At 35.1% G+C, this 21637-nt stretch overlaps 1 protein-coding gene across 1 annotated transcript in view; it reads right to left on the bottom strand.

The window, feature by feature from the left end:
• LOC122092215 overlaps positions 1-21637 on the bottom strand; it is a 68252-nt gene that overhangs the window by 2405 nt on the left and 44210 nt on the right. Inside the window, exons 24-43 of the mRNA XM_042662555.1 lie at positions 15784-16001; positions 11381-11486; positions 11154-11255; positions 10944-11003; positions 10702-10780; positions 9132-9276; positions 6965-7088; positions 6549-6729; positions 5975-6003; positions 5526-5674; positions 4360-4462; positions 4052-4147; positions 3884-3939; positions 3662-3785; positions 2008-2070; positions 1814-1873; positions 1562-1723; positions 580-653; positions 345-438; positions 3-139 (exon numbers count right to left, since the gene is read on the bottom strand). Coding sequence (XP_042518489.1) covers positions 3-139; positions 345-438; positions 580-653; positions 1562-1723; positions 1814-1873; positions 2008-2070; positions 3662-3785; positions 3884-3939; positions 4052-4147; positions 4360-4462; positions 5526-5674; positions 5975-6003; positions 6549-6729; positions 6965-7088; positions 9132-9276; positions 10702-10780; positions 10944-11003; positions 11154-11255; positions 11381-11486; positions 15784-16001 — 2162 coding nt within the window. The remainder of the gene's footprint in view (positions 1-2; positions 140-344; positions 439-579; positions 654-1561; positions 1724-1813; positions 1874-2007; positions 2071-3661; positions 3786-3883; positions 3940-4051; positions 4148-4359; positions 4463-5525; positions 5675-5974; positions 6004-6548; positions 6730-6964; positions 7089-9131; positions 9277-10701; positions 10781-10943; positions 11004-11153; positions 11256-11380; positions 11487-15783; positions 16002-21637) is intronic.

The following is a 21637-nucleotide window of genomic DNA, read 5'->3' as shown; positions in this document are numbered from 1 at the left end:
ACCATAGTCTAGATGCCGATGCCATTGCTGATGTTACTCTAGTCAAAGATGGAAGACATCCACCAGGGAAAATGTATTCTTTTATAAAATCTGAGCTTTGTCTGTACTCATCATACCGTTCATCAGGTATTGATATAAACTGCATAAAGATCAACCATGGTCAGTGACAGCCCTCAGGACAATGGACCAGCACCTTTGGTTCCACTTCAAAGAAATTAAAGAGAATATGAAAGAAATAGAATGGTAAAGATAAATACTTCTACCAAAAAAAGAGTTACATCTATCAAGCTAGTCAAGTGGTACACCACTAAAACCCAGGGTGTAATTAAAAAACTGTGATTAACCTGTAGAACAAGAAGACCATCTTCGGCCAACACCGACTCACAACAGCCAAAGAAGTCCTCCATGAATTCATGGCCAACCCCTTCTATCATCTCACTGTCAAAATTTAAGTCAGGAATTAGCAAATGCATGATAAACACACATAAATATTGGAGTTGTTGTTCCCCCCCCCCCCCACCACAAAAAAAAAAAAAAAAAAAAGCAATCAATGGATATTGGAGTTGACCAGGAACTCACCATGATATAATTCTATTAAATTTGCGAGAGCCAGGCAATTGGCGGTAGTCACATAGAAGGAATCTTACGTGGTCCTGAAAGTAAAATTAATACAAGTTACATGAATCTTGACATTTAGCAGATATTTCTCTCTAACAAAAACATGTCCGGTATAGGAGTTGCATATAGAAATTGCAAAGAGTAGAGCAAGCATGTCGCGTTGATAAACACAAATGGGTTCCCATAAAGAATTTGGAGCCTGTTCTTGCCCAATAATGAGAAGTCACTAATGTAAAATCAGTTTAACTCTCAAATTCAGATGGTATTCATTTGAATGTATTTTTACTTCTCTTTACTGATTTGAAGGATGAAAAAGAGATTGACATCTAAAGGTAATACACAACGACAACTGAGATCCTTGTGAAGCATAACTACCATTTACAAGACCATACTGGCATATGACAGTACGAGAAATTAATGCAACTAAGGATCAACTAAAGATAAGTAAAATTGACAATGAATAATTATACCTCTAATGAAATAATGAATCCCTAAAACACATAACATCTCTCAGCATTTCAAGTTGGAGCATAGATGTGAACAACCTAGACAAGAACTCTATTCAGCATTTCAGCTTTGTCAAAACTATTGTAAACGTGTTCAAAAATTTGTTTAATGGCATATTATAAAGGATAAAATAGAAATCAATTGAGATTATTTCCATATAATTAAAATCTTAGACCAAAATATATATATATATATATATTCCTGGACTAATTCTTGGAGTATGTTTCTTATAAAAATTGACAAAATTCTGAAGTGATAATATTGGCATTATCATGCAAAGGGCAAATAAGTATATAGGAGCTACAGGAAAATAGCTTTGAAGAATTTCTCAACATGTTAAAAAAGTGTGTATATACATGTGTGTGTGTGTGTGCATGTGTCTATTCCATATTTATTGTTGGTAACACAATCAGTAAGACTCGAAGAAATTTAAGACCTGAAGCCCTGCTTCTTTTACTTTTCTTTCGGCAAATTTCAGTTGCTCTTCAGACAGGGTAATGCCAGTATACTTGCAACCTGTTCGTTTGACGACTTCAATGGCTAAGCTTCCCCAGCCACATCCAATTTCAAGAATTTCATGCTTTTCATCAATTCTGGCCTGAATATGTTTATAAAAAGTCAACACAATCTGAAAGCATGTGGCTGAATTCCAAAGATAATTCAATGAGGCTGTTCTAGAGAAACTTACTTTTTCAATCAGAAGAGAGATTTTCCTCATCTGTGCAGTCTTCAAGTCTTCATCCTCCTCCTATAGGATGATTTTGCACATGGAAGTATCATAATATGATCTTTGATATAAGATGAAAAAAAAAAGAAAAAAAGAATCAAATTGATTCTATATATTATCTAAAGATAAATTTATTGCAAGGAGGTGAGGGGAACCTTAAATATTGCTGAGGAATACGTCATTGTTTCATCCAAGAACAGAGCAAAGAGATCATTACTCTAGAACACCCAAAAAAAAGAGAGAACAAATCTTAGGATTATATTCAGTGCAATCAAAATAAAAGCAACCATTTCATAATAAAGAAGACAGAAACCACATATTTGAATGAAACAAACCCATATTCTCAAGTTATACATAATAGAGAACCAACAGCAGCATGACCTAAAATTTGATGACATCGAATACAGCATGATACAAGGATTTTGGAGTCTAATAGCTGAAGTACATCATGTATAATATATTACAAGGTGCATTTAACACAACTAAACCAAAATACAAAAACCAATGTTATTTCACAGAGGAAAAAAGCGCACAGCCCCCTTTTAATGATATGCAAATACAATACCAACCCTTACGGTCTTCCTATTACAGATTTGGTATGATTCTGAGCTACACAGATAAAATGGGCATGAATCCTTATTACCATTTAGTTTAATGATTGACAGTTCAAAAGATAAGAATCAAATGATCACCATTTGTTGATCATCATAAACACCGGTTTTGGAACCATGTAAAGCAAGGTTATTTCATGAGAAACAAAAATCGGTTTTGTGACAATAACTTGGATAACAGTGTCCTTTCTAAAAGCAATGAACTTCCAAATTTAGATGCCATTATCTGTCTATAAACCTTAAAATTGTAAAGGAATGTTTCTCAACCTATGCCATGGTAATTGGATATATGAATAAATTTATGTACATAAAAATTTCTGCACAGGATGTTTCTGTGGATTAGTCCAAAGAAACCAAGTAAAAGTCCCTTTTATAATTTTGAGTAATCAAATATCATGCTCTTATGTGATTGGCACAGTATGAAGACCTATTCTGTTCATATGTACACAGGAATATTCCTTCTTTCCATACAACAGTATATCAGAAGAATCAAAATCAAGACACAAATAAAATAACTTATGTTACTTGCCACATGATGGCACTGATGATTGCTCGCTTTCAATAAGTTCTCTCAGAGTTGGTAATTTCAATGGATTGAAGATTAAAGTAGCCTTCAATGTCCACACACACACACACACAAAGCTCCATCTAAGATAAAATATTCTTACCAGTCAATAGCATTCATGCCAAGCTCTTACTTGTGGTAAGAAATGGAGATGATCACTGCCTGGCAAACTAATGTTCTTTCTTAGTTTGCTAACTATATTTGGCCACAGATACAAGCACATTCTTAACAGCTAATCAACATTGTAGAACGGAAATAAATTTGAGGCACACACGTGTATCACAAACTCTTATTAGAAATTCAGTTATTGTAGGAGATGGCAAAGTCACGATACAACTGGAAGTCTAATACAAATTTTTTACGGATTTTCCTGGCCGTAAACAACTCTAATAATAGATCAATGGCTGACTCAACTGGAAATCTAACAACTTACACACTTTACAAGGGGGGGATTAGTGACCACTTGGAACAATATTAGACAAAACTTCAAATTAAACAATTTATTCTAAATTTTTTATTTTCCCACCAAATAATGGCAGTGCATTGAAAAAGACAACAGATCCACGACAAATTCCTAACTGGAAAAAACAAATAGTTAGAGATATTTATAAAGTCGACAAAAGTGGAGCAGACCAGATCATAATGATGGGAGATGTTCCTACGAGCTTGTGTGAGAGTGTTTTGCCTTGAAGCATGGCGGAAGAAATACTTTGCAGATGCAATCCCAGCAGTGAAAAGTAATGGTGTCCACCAACCCCTGGGGCCAGGAATTTGGTAGGTCTGGAGGTAATGACTTTCAGTAGAACAATACTATAAAAAAAATTTGTAGCATATATCTAGTGACCAGAAGAATACCTTCTATTATTCTGTTTTGTGATAGAATTATTCAAATCCCTGTTAGCAATGAAAATCTGCAAACAAGAATTAAGAACAGGAAATTTTGGAATAAGAATCTACAAAATACGTATGGATACTTGGACCTCAGAAGCCAAATATTACATTGGAACATAAACTTTTCCGTACCATGAATAAATTCAAAAGACCATCTTCCTTGTCAATAAAAGAGAAATCGCCATTTATATATGCATCAGCAAGGCCTAAATCAGCCTGTGTAGCAACCTGTGAAAAAAATCCTGATGCTGTTCAATAGTGGCATACATTTTTGTACAATATTTTTTTTTTTTCAAATAAAAGCAACATATTTGCATTTCGTATCATGTGAAAATTCCATTTCAATCAATAATTCACTTTTATCCTTGTACTTTCTTTCACCCTGACAAAAAGTGTCTATTGTCCAGTCAAAGATAACATCAAGTAACAAGGGGAAATACCTTCCAGTAAAACTGGGGATTGTGAACTTTTAGGACAACTTTTAGAGGACAAATTTTTCTGGTTCCTTCAAAAGAAAGAACAGTACCTCCTTCTTCTAATAAACTGCACATATCCAAAACAATTTTTTTTTTTTATAAGTAACAGAGTTTTATTAGGCACTTGCCAAAGAAAAATGTTCAGTACACAGACTATATATATGCACTCCGAAGATTAGTTTATATATCCAAAAACACATTGAGACACAATTCATGCAAATGATCCAAGATCATAATAATATGCCAATGAAAAAAAAAATTGTTGAGATGGATTAAGCAGAAAGAATAGGAGTAAGAAAATGAGCATGCAAAGGATCCTAGACATAGTCTCAATAAGAAAATAAAAGATTTGATTGGGATGGCTCATGCGCCAAACATACAATAATGACAATAGCAGAAAGGACTGACCTGTAAGTTTAATGCTCCAAATGAATGAATCCAAAAAGAAATTTATATATGTAGCACAAAAATGATGACTAAGTTTATGTGTCCAGTTCCAAGTTTTACTTCCTTTATAAGAACATTTCTTCTAATAGCTTGTACCAACCAATGTTTCTGATCATCTGGAGACATTCTAAATTCAGACCTCAAGATGGGGTTCATGGTTTCAAGTATTCTAATGAGACTTATGCATAGAGAGAAGTGCACATTCAAGTTATTACCAGCTTAATCCAAGTTATTATATTTTTGTTCCTAGTACCTTTTTTATATTAATACCTTGTACCAACCAATTTTTTGCAAACATAATGTCTTGAACTACGTCTTTGATTATTTCATTCTATTACCACAATAAAGCAATTCCTGGGACCAGGAATGATAGCACACAAGAGGTATTGGTGCTTTATTATTTGTTTCAACATATGAGACCTATAAACTCCAAAACAGTAGAAAATTTCTGCTAGTCTCAATAGTTCATGAAGTTCAATTGTAAGAGAATTGAACAGTTTCGTGAAGAATTCCAGAAAAGGTTAAGGCTCAACAACTCAACAACAGTGAATTTACCAGACAGAAGGTTTTTTTTTTTTTTTTGGGGGGGGGGCAGGAGGGGGCAGGGACGAAGCTATCCAAGTGTTGAAAGCAAGAATATATGAAATGAAAGGATATAATCCATTTTCAGGATGTGAACTCACGTTAAACATCCCGCAGATATAAAACGCACAAGGAACCTAGTAACAAAAAAGCGAGCTCCCGTTTCTGCCAGAGAAGGTACCATATGTTCTGGGTTTTTCAGAAGAGCAAATTTCTTCCCAAGCATATTATGAGCAACAACCAAGCCAGCCTGCAAGAGATCCACACTCATGAGTTGTGCATGACTAATATGACAAGTTTTAATCAAATGAAAGACCTACACCAATTGAACAAACCAAGAAAATGATACTCCCTGTCTATTGCCCAAAATAATGAATTAAACCAAAGAAGCAAAATCAAGAAAAAGAAATATCCAAAATTTTTTCCAACTGCCAAATCGTGTGTAAATATTATGTCATAAACTCATTAACTAAAATATAGAGCTAAAATCGAGATTATGTCCAAGACTCCAACCATCAGTAAGACATTACAGAAAGCTACTCATTATTACCTTCAGCCCATCCTCATGGAATCCATAGCCTGCAAAAGAAGTAGCCAGAGTAAAATAGACATCTCTAAAGTTTCTGGGACAGAATAAAATATGCATGGCCAGAACAAATGATACATTCTTTATGCTAAGGCTTGAGTTTTCTTGTTTTGACACACACAAAAAGAGTGGTTGTTAAGAAACAGAGGGGATATTTTACTGGAAAATAAATGCATTTCTTAGTTCTGGGGCAGTGCCTATACTTTGCTACTTTCAGGCTTCACCTTTTAACACAGATTACTAATACTGCTAGCATGTAGAACCATAAGGTTCTTGATCTAAAATGCTGGACATATTTTCAGTAACCTTATATATATTCTTGCTACGTTGATTCAACTTTGGACAATAAAATCCCGTCTCTGGTTACATGATACTTCTGTCAAAGTTCTAATTCCACAGCTAGTAGCCTTAAACAAGACAATGTGTAGAATGCTTGCTCCTTCTACCAATATCAGTTCCATAAACTTAATATTATTTTACTTCCTTTTAACCTTATTAATAGTAGTATTTAGTGACATCAAGAGAAACCAAAGCCCACCCTGGTATGCGCCACAGAACCATATTCCTCTCTTCCCTTGGATTCCATCAAGCTCAAACAAAGCTTTTGATGCAGCAACTGATGGGACAGGATGGCTTGTTGTCCATTTAAGCATGGTATGTTCTGGTTTATGGGGTGGATTGAGAGTCACAAGGAATGGTAAATCGGTTTCGCCAATGTTCTGCAAGTTCAAGGATTTAAGGAAACAATTAGAGAATTTTAACTGCAAGGAAGAGTTTCAAGCTATCTTGATGTGATTAAAAACTGAAATCCACAATCCTTATTCTTTAGTGAACAAGTGGCAACCATTTAGCAAGGAAATTATACAAAGACTAGGTTATTGATATAATTACCCAAATACCAAATCCTATAAGCTTTAGGAAAAACTTCACCCATTAGAAAAGTATGTTGCATACCTGGAGCACATTGAGCCAATATGTCAAACATGCTTTGTTTTCTATGGTTCCAAGAAAATTCCATGCACTCCATGCTGATGGGTTTTGCGGCATTAAGGTTTTGTCACGATGAAGGAAAATATCACTGCCAATACAGAAAATCATTCAACATTATCAATTTAGACTTACAAGAATTAAAGAAAAATGCATTTATGAATTGAAACACCAAAACACAAAGCACACTCATCACATAAATCATATGAGTGCTGTCCACTTGAAAAAAAAAAATGAGAAGGCACAGCTTGCAGTCATCCTAAAAGAAGTTGAGGGTCCAAATGATTGCAATAACTAACTTAGACAAGAAATGAAATGATAAAGCTCATGGTTATGATTTGCAGGGCATTCTCCCCTTATTTCTCACTTATCCAGATGTCATGTCAGACACCCTAGCTGACAGGGCTGTGTTCATATCTTGCATAAAAGCAGAAAAATACATTTCTTTTTCTTGGACACTATTACACTAGATTTTTAGTGCAAAATTTATTTTGGAGTTTTTAATGTTGCAAGTTCATAAATGCATATTTTGTTTAATACGTGTTTTTCATTTATGGAATCCGTAATGGCATCTGGATTATTAATTGGTATTCTCACTCGGAAGTTGTGTATGATTGCTACATAGAGTATTACCGGGTACCCAGTCTAATTCACTAATCCATATCGACTGACTCACAATATCTAATATTCAACAGTTAGTTAAGTCAGACTCCAGCTATCACACCTAGGTTTTAATTATCATCCGATACGTATCGATATCAGTAGGTATCAATACGATACTTATTTTTCAAAAAATATCGAATGACACGGTTTGATACGGGGTCAAGACGGTCCGAAACAGATACGATACACTTGATACACCTCCTTTAAGCCCACAAAAAGTAACCATGAGCGCAATACAAAACCGAGGACAACCGAAGGCCTTGGAAACTTGTTTTTTCTTCAATATGAGTTGGATAAAATCATCTAAAATGGAAAATGACCATAACCTTCAAAATTTCAATAAGTTTGGGGGATTTACAGTGCTCAAATCACCGATCAAAAGAAATTTGGGTGAAAAATAGTAAGTTTTGGGGACTTTTTTTTTTTCTTTTCTTCTTTTGTTATGCATCACTAGATTAGATAAAAACAGAACCAAATACATTGCATCAAGCTGATATATATTTACATATTGCATTATAAAGTGTTTTATGTTTCAAAGTTGTACTTTATATGTATCATAAGCACATCTACGCATTTCTTGACCATTTCCTTGTGTATCTTTAGTGTATCTTGCGTCTCTCCAATAAGATACATCTCTTAAATTCACCCCTCCGATATGATACCCAATACAACAACAACTCAGCCTTATCCCAAATAAATGCGGCTACATGGATCTCTTTAAATCACCCCTCTGATACGATACCCAATACAACAACAACAACTCAGCCTTATCCCACATAAATGGGGTTGGCAACATGGATCTCTTAAAATCACCCCTCCAATACGATACCAATACCGATACTTAAATCCTTGAACAGCAGAACCCACATGACATAGGGTGGACGTTTTCCATCATATACGATATATTTGTTGTTGTTATATCGACTTATCAATGACTTGCTTCTTAACCTATCTAATGTAATATGTGTAACCGTGAAAGAAGAGGTGACGGCAGACAAGGAAAACTTTCATAAGACCATGAGAGAAAAAATATGTTAAACAACCCAAAAAATTAGGGCTACTTTTCCCATAGATTGGACAAGTAAACTAGTAAAGATAATGAAAATTGGACAGTCCAGCTGGCAAGGCTACAAAGAAACAAGGAAAATGAAAATTTGCCTTCTTTGCGCATCACTCTTAACTTGCTATCTTTTCTACTCCAATATTCACTATAATAGCACTCATTATTGCTATCCTTCCCTAGTTTATCAAACAAAACTGTCATAAGCCCCCCTCCCCTCTTCCCCCGGGAAAAAAAGTATACCATAATACCTACTCCCATGTGCAAACTGAAACACAATTCATAATTGAATTTGATTTTATGTGTTTTCTAATATTTATTTCAATTATAATTCCATGCAAATAGAAGATCTCGACAACTTAAAGACATTAATCACAAAGATACAAAATGCATAGGCGGCAAAGAAGGCACCTGTAAACATATTGAAAAGCACCAAGCACTCTAATTTCCTCATGTGTTGCTTGTTCACCCAATATACTTAAAGCATCTGGTGCATGTGTAGCTATAACACACCCATCATACGTCTTTTGTAAGCCATCTACATATACAGTACAACCTGCCAATTTGGCAGCAAAGTTTTCATCGTTATGATCGATGGAATTATGGCATACCAAAAAATTCACATGGTTATGATCGATGGAATTATGGCATGCCAAAAAATTCAAATGTACTTAAGAATATCCTTCTTTCTAATGCTTTAGGAATACCAACATCAAGATTTAGAATTTTAGAAAATTTATCTTACCCTCAGAAGCTTGTTTCTTAAAATCTTCAGGTATACAATTGTATTGTCACCCTGAATTAACTTCTAATGACTTCAATTTCTGATAAGATACACCTATCATTTTAGGTTTAAAATCGAGCATGCTGAAGGATAACTTCCAGAAGAAAGTTTGCTTCCATTTTTTATTGGCACATGATTTAAAAAAAAAAAAAAAAGTGAAGAAGAAGAAGAAAGAAAGTAGGAAAATTTTGTCCATTGGGTCTCCTCATGCTATCCTGTTTAAAGAACCTATCCTACTCCCCCCACGCTAAAAAAATAAAAATAAAAATAAATAAATTGAAGCCTTGAGCGGCTCTGCATTCAGCTGTACCCATAAATTAGCAAAATAAAACATTTTCTTCCAAATATTCTTATAGTATTAATTCTTTCAAATAGTCATAAAGCATTAAAGAGCCTTCAATACTTAAGATGGCACAACTATCCTTGCATACCAAGGCTGTGTATGGCAACGTTTCTATTCCAAATTAGTAATTCAGAGTCAGAAATACTTTTTTGTGTTTCTGTTCATTTGGAATACTTCTACACAAAAAAGTGATTCATGGTAAAACTGGAAAAAAGTATTTCTTCCACTAAAAAAAAAAAGAAAGTATATCTTCTGTTCTGTGGTGGTGGTGGCAGAGGTGGCAGTAGATAGAGTCGAGCTTGAGAGTCGGGTATATTGGGTTACTTTTTGTTACAAATTTGGGCTTCTAAATGTTAAAACAACATCAAATCTGCTTCTCCAATAAACAACAAATGTGTTTTTTTTTTTTCAACCAGTTCATTCAAAAAGAAAAAGAAAAAAAATAGACCAGATGTCACATACATGTTCTGTTCCAAATTTATTCCAAAGAATTATAACACCAGAACTGTTTCTTTTGAATGTTTCTATACACCCAAATGTATCCATGCTTCAAGTTGCACAAACACAATAACCACCTAATAATTTCTAAATCAAAGGAAATATTGACACCAACAAAAAGGGTGAGGTTTCTCCCTGTTGATCTTGAACCTTGTGGAAGAGCTATTTTAAAGCAAAAAACAAATTTCCATGCTGATCTTGAACCTTGTGAAAGTGACATTATAAGAAACAGGTTTCCATGCACATATCTGAGATCAGTTTCTATAAGATGAAACCTAGATGAATAAAATGAGATTTCATGAAATAATGTTTCTTGAAAGTACGTCAACTATTCAGCCAAGGAAGAACCTGCTTACCCCCATCATAAGTTGAAACAGACTGCACTGCACATCCTGTTCTAATTTGACAACCTTTACTCTCCAGCTTTTCTCTAACCTGTTAATTTTGTTTTCCCCATGTTGATTAAAAGTTTCAGCCAAATGTTTTAGTTGAATAAAAGAAACAGATATGGTGGATAAAGAAAAAATAAATAAATAAAACATGCAGTAACCTAAATGATTTAGGGTACTCATAATGCAAAATGATATAAAAATATAACCTTATTGACATAAGTATGTGAACGCCATCTGACAGTTAGCCATTGTGGACGGCCGAAGAGCTGCAGCATAGACCAAAGTAAATTTATTATAGATTTCCAAAAGCTTATATGGGAATAGTCTGGCAACAGTTGAAAAGAAGTTTTAAGCATTAAACAAGCACCACAAGACACAAGAATACTAGAAACCTGTGGTAAACTTGAGGAATTTACCTGAAGAAGATGATGATTCCGGCAGAATGAAAGAACAGAGAAAGCTGAAAAGTTCATCACTCCTTCTGAAGGGCAGGACCAGATTGAAGCACATATTGGCACCTGCAGAATTAGACGACAGCAACATAATTATATATTGGATGACAAAAGAAAATATGTTTTTGGAAGTACAAATTTAAAAATAAAGCCATAACATGTGAGAGATCAAAATGCATGAGAGATCTCACAAGATAAGCCTTCTGAAATAAATCAGAGTAACCACGTGATTTGATGAAATGCCCCAAGGTTTCATTGCGATCAATGTCAAGGTTGTTCTCAAGATCTTCAAGGTAACTGCACATCAGTATATTCTCTCTTTCAGTCACAGAAGTGGTAACATAGGCAAGATCTTAGATGGAAATTACTGCAGAACTTTTGATAAATTTCAGATGTTTCTTGTTGATAGAAAATCATTTTTTTTTTTTTAGTTGTCATGTAACTGAATCGTTAATTGTATTATTGTCAATTTACCATGTGAAAGTGGCAGGAAATTTGTTATTCTCACCTTGCTGTCTCCTCAACCGAGATATTAGTATTAAAAATAAAATGTACTAAACAATGACTAAGTTAAAAATAGTCATCATTTCAGAAAAAATTGAAACCCATCCCCCCCCCCCAGGAAAAAAAAATCTGATATCATTCCCCTAATTCACCATTTTTCTCAAGCCGGACATTCACACAGACCATATATGAATTATAGGGGTTAAGAATAACCCTATAATTAAGGAATGTAAGCTTGAGAAAACATTGATTTAACCCCCTATAATTTTTCCCAAGCTTACATTCCCTCAAGTGTTTTTCATTCATTCAGTTTTTTAACGAATCAAGAGGGTTATTCCTGAAAGCTAATATTTATTGTAAGTTAGGTTCTGAAATATAATCCGCTAAGGCTGAACCATAAAAATGACAATAAAATGAAGTTACAGTCATACAGATACATTAAAAAATCAAGTTATTTCTCCTCCTGCCTCCTTGAAAAATAAATGCAGATTCACATTTTGACATATGAATGCTATAAACTATGAAACATAATTTTCACTTGCTCTTCTTTTATCAAATTTATCTCTAGAACTAAGTACCCACTACAGTATTTCTTTAGAATAGAAAAAAGAAAGAAATTAAAATGTTTTCAAGATCAATGTGTAAGAAAACATCCAGCCAAGAGATTGTCTGACAGAAAATGTGGACAAAAATTACCAAATCTTGGACAATGTCATCAATGAATTCTAACAAAGTGATAATTTTCTCATTGGTTTTGAGTTCTAAACCACCAGTTGAAGTCAAAAAAATTACAGATCTCGGCTCAACTGCTTCACAATGCTTTTAATACTCATTTTTCTTCATAATTCCCCTCACCCTATATGCTGCATGCCTGCATCCCACATTTTCCTCTTTGCGTACATCCTTGCAATAATAGCTTAAGTTCTTGGGTTTCCAGGTTCAATCTCAAACAGAGCACCCGACAAGCTAGGCTCAGGTCTGATGGGCATGCTAACAATCAGGTTGTGGGCCTCGTCAAGGTGGCTGTTAAGTTAGTCTCGAATTCTTGACCCGTTTTGAAGATTGACCCGCTCCAACATATTTTGATGGCGACCCGAATGGGAAGTTTTTTGAGATCTGTGATGGAAGCAGAGGGGTTTGACCAGATTGACCACGACCCGATGGGTCTCCCCACGACTTGGAGTATATAATGTACTGTTGTCTTGTTGAGAAAGTCATTGTATTTTAGGGGGTTTTTCGAGCTAGGGTTTCAGGGCGAGTTTTCTCGCCGCTGCTTGGGTGTAATCTCTCTTTTGCATAGTGAAACATCTCTTTCTTCGCCCGAGGACGTAGCACTCCACATCGGTGTGTGAACCTCGTTAAATCTCTGTGTGTTGTGAGGATCTGTCTTGGTTTATTTTTTGTATTTCTAGGTGTTTGCTCTAACAATGGCCAACACCACAAGGAGGTCCAACTGAGCATGCATAGTGCTTCACTATAGGTTCAATGTAACCTAGCTTAAGCATCAAATGGAAGTGCCTAAGACCCTCATCCCCCAACCCCTACTAGAGCAAGCAGTAAGGTCCTGGTGAAGGTGAAGCAGTTTGCTTGAACCTTGGCTCCAATCATAATAGTAAACAAGGAGAGGGCATAGACTTGTAGGATACTATTACCTTCTTAGGTATTTTGTTATCGTAGTGTTGTAGGATACTACGTCCTTCCTAGGTATCTTATTGAATGTAGCAAAGCTTTCTTCAATGCTTCCACGTTAAAGGTACACAGATCAACACTTCCTAATTGAGCAGCAGCAGCAGTGATCACAACCAAAATGGTTATCTCATACATGTCTCAAGCCTTTGAATAACCACCAATCATTATGGTCCATGACACTGTATTCCTCCAAGGCCCACTGTTAAAATACTGATGCGTGTCTCCATATCCCCAAATTGTATCATCTCATCAATCATTGGATATCAGGAGAGAACTTTCCTCACAAGCATTTCATGGAAGAGCTTCTGGGCCTGCTCGCAAAGCTCATGCTTGCAGTAGCCTGCAATATTGACAATTCAAGAAACCACATTTTTCACGGTGGTCATACATCAAACACCTTGATTGCAGCTTCCATTCTACCGTATTTCATTTACATGTCCGCAGAAAACCCAATTTGGCAAATGCGGTATTTATCTGCTCACCATGAGAAAGAACTTTCAAGCCCGCACAGGATTTGAATACAGATGTTAGATTCAAACAATTGGACTGAAAGCACTGGCATCTCCGCTCATGGAATACAATAACTTATCGAGAGCCAAAACATGCAAAGCCTCTGAATTCTGATGGCTTAGGTACAGAAAATTCCATCTGGGACTCCCAGTTCCAATTAGACAGGTTATAAGCCTCGATGTTAGCAAATTACCCAGCTGTATCCGACACAACATCATCTGAACAGCTTTTCAATAATATCTGAATTTGTGGATATCTTCAATAAACGGCAAAAGCAGATCAATTTGACTTTGTTAATTGGAAAGGGGAACCAATTCCATCTGATGATGCCTACCTACAATCCTTGAACATTTTGAGATATATGTGTATGTTCTCAAACTTCACACCAACTAGATTAACTATCTCCAGCTGAATCACTACTTCTCAAAACAGAAGCCAACCATTCACAAAGGCTAGAGACTTGAGATAACTTCTAACTGTATGATTCATATCTCTCCAATAATAACTCCTCTATTTCCCATAGCCAAACAGAAGTTAAAGGTTGATATTGGAAAACGGTCAAATGTCGCAGGATCAAAGAGAAGGAATCATGCCAGTTGGGCAGCTACCCAGATTGTGTGTAAAGGAAAAAACAGAAAGGCGGGAAGAAAGTCTCAATACGTCCTCGGCAATTGACGTCGCTTGGTAAAACGGTTATAACAGCAGAGAAACAGTTAACAAGTAAGCGTAGCACTCATGTCGGACTGGTCCGACCGTTGAGAACTGTTTACTTTTTATTTTTATTTTTTTGGTAAGATGTTACGATCCCCATATGAACGAACGAAACTTGGATCCGCTGCTCGTCCAATTCTTGCCATTACAAAGGTGAAGAGAATATCACGTTTGTCTCAAATTCTTGACTCGTTTTAAAGATTGATTCGTTTCAACATATTTTAATAGCAATTTGAATATGACTTTTTCTAAAACTTGTGATGGTACCAAAGAAGTTGGGCCGATATGCCCCCATGGTACTGCACGACCGCGGCCCAATGGATCCACCCAATTTGAAGGAGTATATATATGTACTACTGTCTTGTTGAACAAGCAATGATGAGATTTAAGGGTTTTTTGTGTCGGAGTTTCTAGACGAGTTTTCTTGCTGTGATTTGGGTGTTCTTGAGAGAGATCTCCATTATAACTTTTCTTCCAACATAGTGAATCATTTTCTTCTTTGCCCTAAGACGTAGCACACCACATCGGTGTGTAAACCTCGTTAAATCTTATGTCTTCTGCAAATCTTATTTGTTTTTCATCGAATTTGTTGGTTTTTGTTATTAGGGGCATATATAAAAACAAAAAGAACAAGTGTTGGATCCTCACACATACATTCAGGTGAATAAACATACGGCTAATCTAATTTCTCTTTGATATAGGGGCTGATTGTACATCGATTCCGAAAGAGATTTGATGTGGATTTTATGGCCTTGGGTTTCCTCACCTAGTAAACCAGTTTGAAGTTAAAGTGGTATAATTTCGAAATGGCTGGACACAATCTAATTTCAGTCAAACTAATCGGGTCTAGTATCAAAATTAGCCCAGGTTGATTCCAAATCAACTTGGCAGATTTAGCATATTCCAATCTGTGTTTTTAAAAAATGCTAGCACACATTCATGAGAAGCCAATCACCATACTCTCTCTCTCTCTCTCTCTCTCTCTCTCTCTCTCTCTCTCTCTCTCTCTCTCTCTCTCTCTCTCTCTCTCTCTCTCTCTCTCTCCATTTCATTTTTCTGTTAAAGAAACTCAACTATTTGGTTTTGGGGCTTTGGTTCATTTAACAGACTAAAAAAATAAAGAAAAAATGAAAATGATATATTTCATTGCAGATTAGGGAAAGAGAATAAGAAGACTTACTTGAGAACATCGGTCTTAAACTTGAATATTTCCCGGAGCATTTTCCAGAAGTAAGGATTGAAAGAATTAGATTTCTGTGCAAACAAGCCTGATAACCCATTACGGCTTCCCCATTCACATCCCTGGCCCTTGTCTAGACTCACTGCAAATGACATATCCGAAAGCTCCATGTCCACTCCAAGACTCTCGAAGAACTCCATCAAATTTGGATACGTCACCTATATCCATAAAAAACATGCAATTCTTCCATTTCAGTAATCACCAAATGGCAAAACACTATTCTCCTTTTCTAATCATTATTATACTTGGATAGGGCCGTAAGTCAATTTCGTAGCCTTTTTTTAAGGGAAAATTACATAATTAACCACTTTTGGGTTTCCTTTACAAAATTACCCACAAAAAGTTTTGGTCAACAAAAATACCCAAAATTAGGTTTGGGTTTACAAAATTACCCAAAACAGTGATTCTCCTTCATCTGGCTATTTATTTTGTCATTTTTACCCCTGGCCAAGGTTGTAGCACGGCCTGATGGAGGCCGAGGTTGCAACCCGGATTGATGAAAGCCTAGGTGATAGCGCGGCCTGATAGAGGCCGAGGTGGAGCAGGGCCTGATGGAGGCCTTGGTTCAGCACGGATTTACGGAAACAGAGGTGGAGCGCGGCCTATGGAGGCCGAGGTGGAAGCACGGCCTGATGGAGGCTGAGGTGGAAGCACGGCCTATGGAGGCCTAGGTTCAGCACGGCTTTACGGAGGCAGAGGTGGAGCGCGGGCTTCCACTGCAGCCTTCATCAGGCCGCGCTATCACCTCAGCTTCCATCAGGCCGGGTTTCCACCTCGGCCTCCATCAGGCCATGCTACAACCTTGGCCAGGGGTAAAAATGACAAAACAAATAGGTAGATGAAGGAGAATCACTGTTTTGGGTAGTTTTGTAAACCTAAACCTAATTTTGGGTATTTTTGTTGACCAAAACTTTTTGTGGGTAATTTCGTAAAGGGAAACCCAAAAGTGGTTAATCATGTAATTTTCCCTTTTCTTAACTAGGGGTGGCAATGGGTCGGACCTAATCAGGTTGTGCACAGTCATTTATCGGTCATAGCATTCGTTCTGGCCAAGTTGTGTGACTGTAGAATCACTACCTTGTATTGGGAATTGGGATGCATATGATAGTTCAATTTCTAAGAATAGATTCTTTATATTCTTTTGGGAAAAAGAGCGGGAAGAGAATGGTGGTGATGGCAATCGGGATAGTAGTAGTCTTGGCAACAATATTGGTGCTGAGACCATCAGAGAACATATAGGAAAACGTTTTATTTTTAACTTGAAATTACTTCTTTACCTATCAAAACAATTATATGTTATGGCTACGTTTGGTAACATTTCTGTTTCAGAAACGACGTCTCGTGTTAGAAACAGAAATTTCAGTTTCTATGTCAAAATATCATTTTTTTTTTGGAGCAACGGAACTGCCTTTTTTCGTTTCATCAATTCTCTTTTTTTTTTTTTTTTTTGTTAAAAAAAAAACAAAACACTTCATAAATGCACCAAACGCTTTATTCTGTTTTAAAACTCCATAAATGTTTTTCTGGAACGTTGCCAAATACAACCTAATTTAAAGAGTAAGATTGAATGCCTCTAAAACGTTACCAAATATAGGCTAATTTAAAGAGTAAGAGTGAATGCCATTACAATTTCAAAGTTGAAGTAATTTCTTTTTATTTTATAATTTCAATGAAATTTATTTTTTATTTCACTAAAAGTATATGTAAAAACCAAACAACGCTCCAAATAAAAATCACCCATAAATTGAAATAGAAATCATACCAAATCAAAGTCACTTTTTTTATATCCAATTACACTTTGGCCAAACGCCAAAAGCAGCGTGGATCATGCAAGTCCAGGCAAGTTTTGAAAAAACAAAAATTGAGAATTCTTATGACCCCACCTTCCAATCATTTGCAAGAATATCCCTCCCTTGTTTATTCCCTTCTAGTGAAAGCAAGAGACAATTACATGATTACAGAATCTATTTATTTGATTAATTATTGATTAGGCCACCATTACCTTGACGTATGCAAGCATCATAAAGTTGTAACTGGAAGAGGAGAATCGGGGGAAGATCCAACAATAATAATAATTAATTGAAAATTTTATGGGCTACGCATTTCTCCTTAACCCATAAAGCTTCCAATTAATTTTTTTTTATAATTGAGGTTAGTAAAGATTTTAATAATGTGATTTAGTATCTTGGCACAGCATGCCAAAGACTTACCAACTGAATTAGCTTACAGTTTGACTCCAAAAAAGACAAAAATAAATAATAGCTTACACCTAAGGCTCTTTTGGTATGATTTCTATTTGTATTTATTAACTATTTTTTAGAAATTATTTGTGATAATAAATTATGGACCACAAATAGTATTCGTTTGGTTAGTATTTATAAAATATATTATATAATGAGAAAATATGTTTCAGGTTTCACCTTCAGCATTGAGCTTAGGGGTTTTTTATTGGAAAACTATAAAACATACTAAAGTTGCCTATTTACCTTTGATTTTGAGTAGTTTAGCATATTTGCTCATTTAAAGTAGGGCAAAAATCAACATAAATGATTTATTATTAATAATCCCAAATAGCTTGAGAGTAATTTGTAATTTGTGATTTGTTTTAATTTATTATAAATAGAAATGAGTGATATAAATTATACCAAACACTTATAAAATTAGAAATAAGTCAAATAAATACAAATAGAAATCAAACTAAAGAGAGACTAAGAAACTGATCTTGCTAACTGATGTAGTTTTTTACTCCATGGTAGTTTTTAGTTATGAAATTAAATTTTTGTAACTCATTTACATAAATATTTAATATTTTTAAATTCTATGGATAAGTCACTAGATACTCGTGAAACATAGAGAAGATATATACAAATGAGATATCTAACAATAGAAAAAAATAAATAAATAGAGGAACTCCAGAGCATTTGGTGATTTCATATCTATAGTCTATACGTATAAGTTGCACGGGCCATTTAAAATATATATATATATATATTAGTTATGGAACCCTTTTGATGTTTCTATTTTTTTTTTTTATTAATTGAACCTTCTCATACATGTTTTTTTAACTTTAATTTTGAAAAAGAATTCCCTATAATTGAATCATTTCAATAATATGGCTATGTGCGTAGAGTTTTCATTTTGTTTTATTTTTTCAATAATCATTGTTGCTCAAATAATCTACTTCTATAAACAATTTTCAGCTCGTTATAATGACAAGTGAGAATGTTAAATTGTTATGGAATTTACTACAATTATCATGTAGTAATTACAAAGTGTGGCAAAGAGCTCCTATAAAGGACCTACAAAAACCTTGTCCACTCGAAGTGAGAAAGTAAAAAATTAGTAATTTTGATTAGGATAAATTCTTTACAAAAAACAAATTTTTATTGAATATGAATAATTTACATCTTACAACTTTTTCCTCCCATTTATAAGGGTTAAGGGAGAGGATTCCTTAAAAGGTAGCGTGACTCATGCACTTGAGCACTACTAAAAGTATCAATAGCGATGAGATTTTTTCCTTCCATGAGGGATGGGATGGTCATTTCATCTCACATTGGGTCTAGGCATAGGGTCCCACCTTTTAGGTTTCTTTTTTCTAAAAAGATAATTGTGACTTCTTATGTGCAAATTTTTGTGTTCTCCCACTGTAATCTCAGTCTTTGTATTATTCCAGTTTTATTAATCACTATGTCTCTGACAATGACTCATAATTTGGCCAAGCTTTCTTTGTGCTGCTAAGAATTAAATTGGAATTTACTATGTTTGGTAGCCAAGAGAAGAAAAGAAAAGAAAAGAAAGGAAAAAAGAATCTAGAAAAGAAAATAAATGAAATGGTAAGAAAATAAAAAGATTATGTATATTTGGCTACCAAGAGAAGAAATGAAAAGAAAAGAAAAAAATTCAAAAAAATTTGAATTTTAAGAGAGAGATAGACACATAGGGGAAATCATTGTGTAATCATTATTTTTTGTCTTATTATTTTTTTCATATTTTCTCATGTTTTCTTGTGTTTTTGGCAAGAAAATTTTTGGGGAAACAAAAGAAAACTTCACAATTCCCAAGAGGAATTTTGAATTTGAAAAAGAGAATCTTCTCTTGAGTGAAGACATACCAAGTGCAAAGAAAAATTCTTCACCCAAAGAAAAAAGTACACATTTATAGTATCTTGGAACCAATTATTTAGTGGATTATCCAATTGCATTACACCATATAGTATCTCTTATATAATTACTTTAAAGAACTTTTTAATTACTTATGGTGACCTAAGAATTCGAATATCATAATAAATGTCATACGGGAGTCAACAATTATGTTTCTTCCTAGATCCATTGTTCTTTCCGAGTGGTCATAAATTAATGGGAGAAGGGTTCACACGCCTCCATTATTCTAAAAAATAAATAAAAAATAGAATATACACCATCAGGCTTTTCAAGCCTTCCTGCTAAAGATGTAAGAAAATTGAATACAAATTAAATATGATATTGTCAGCATTGTATCTGATTAGCTTCTAAATAGTTGCGGATAGTTTTTAAAATCTGGATTTTCGAACACAAATTCCTCTAAATAAATACAAATATGAATCAAATATATATAGTTTTTAGAACCTGGATTTTTGAATGAGGACTCCTCATGAATAGATTTCGGGAACCATATAATTAAATTCCCATAAATGTAAATAGAATCAGCCCAATCTGATGTATTTACACAAATGCCTGAACCTGATATTCTTATCCCACTATAAATAGAAACATGAGACCGTAACAAGTCACAATCAAAACGGCAAAAAACTGTCTGGCGACTCTGGCGGCGACAGAGACAACTGCCAACTCGGTACTTCATATTAATGGGCCACACCGCTCACACCTAATGAAAGAGAATTGGGGGTGTAAGGCGACTCGTCTATGATCGTTAAGAGACGACGGGTCGTGCCAACACCTACCAAGGCGAACACACTTTGAGAGGGATGATAGTTCTGCCTTACTTCAGTTGACTTGCCCGTCAAATTTTGGAAGCCCCTTAACGGTTGTCTTAGCTAATAAAAAAAAAAATAAAAAAAAAAGGGAAAATTGTTCATTCCGATCAACAAGGCCACAGTCACACCCAATACTGGCAACCATCCCAGGCCAGCAACCACGGTCATGAAGGGAGGGTAAGAAATATGGTGACGTATGGTGGATGGTAGGGGAGGGCGAGAGTTGCAGGGAAGGTGATCGGACATCGGAGAAGGTACGGTGCAAGGAATCGGGAGTAAAATGGTAAAAAAAAACATAATTGAGGGAGAATCATTGTTGTAAGTATTTTTGTAAATCCAAACTTGATTTTAGAGATTGTTGTTAATTGAAACACAAGTTAGATAATTTAGTAAAGTGAAACCCAAAAGTAGATAATCAGGTAATTTTCCCAAGAGAATTTGCTTGTACCCAAACACTACACTATGGATTTAGGTATCGGTACCAATCTGGCTCATCACTTTTGTCCTTTGCTTATTCAAAAAATGTATATTTTTTTTATTGTTTTATCCTAAAAATGATATGAATAATTGATTCGGATTAGGCAAGTATCGATCTCGTATCAGCCGTATTGGATCGGTTTCTACTAAGATCGATCCCTAATCCCTGACCACTGATCGATCCGAATTCGTTATCCGTATCGTTTTAGGGGTAAATTAGTACTAAAAAAAAAGGGCAAGAGCGACCGATACCCATCAATCCAATTCGATCCGGATAGGTATTGGTATCGATATCGATATTGTCCCCTAAATCCTTAATTGGTATTAATGTCAATCAATATC

The sequence above is a fragment of the Macadamia integrifolia genome, chromosome 10 (assembly GCF_013358625.1).
Source record: "Macadamia integrifolia cultivar HAES 741 chromosome 10, SCU_Mint_v3, whole genome shotgun sequence".
Classification (NCBI taxonomy): Eukaryota; Viridiplantae; Streptophyta; class Magnoliopsida; order Proteales; family Proteaceae; genus Macadamia; species Macadamia integrifolia.
The sequence above is the reverse complement of the archived record's forward strand: the minus strand, read 5'-3'. Positions and strand labels throughout refer to the sequence as shown.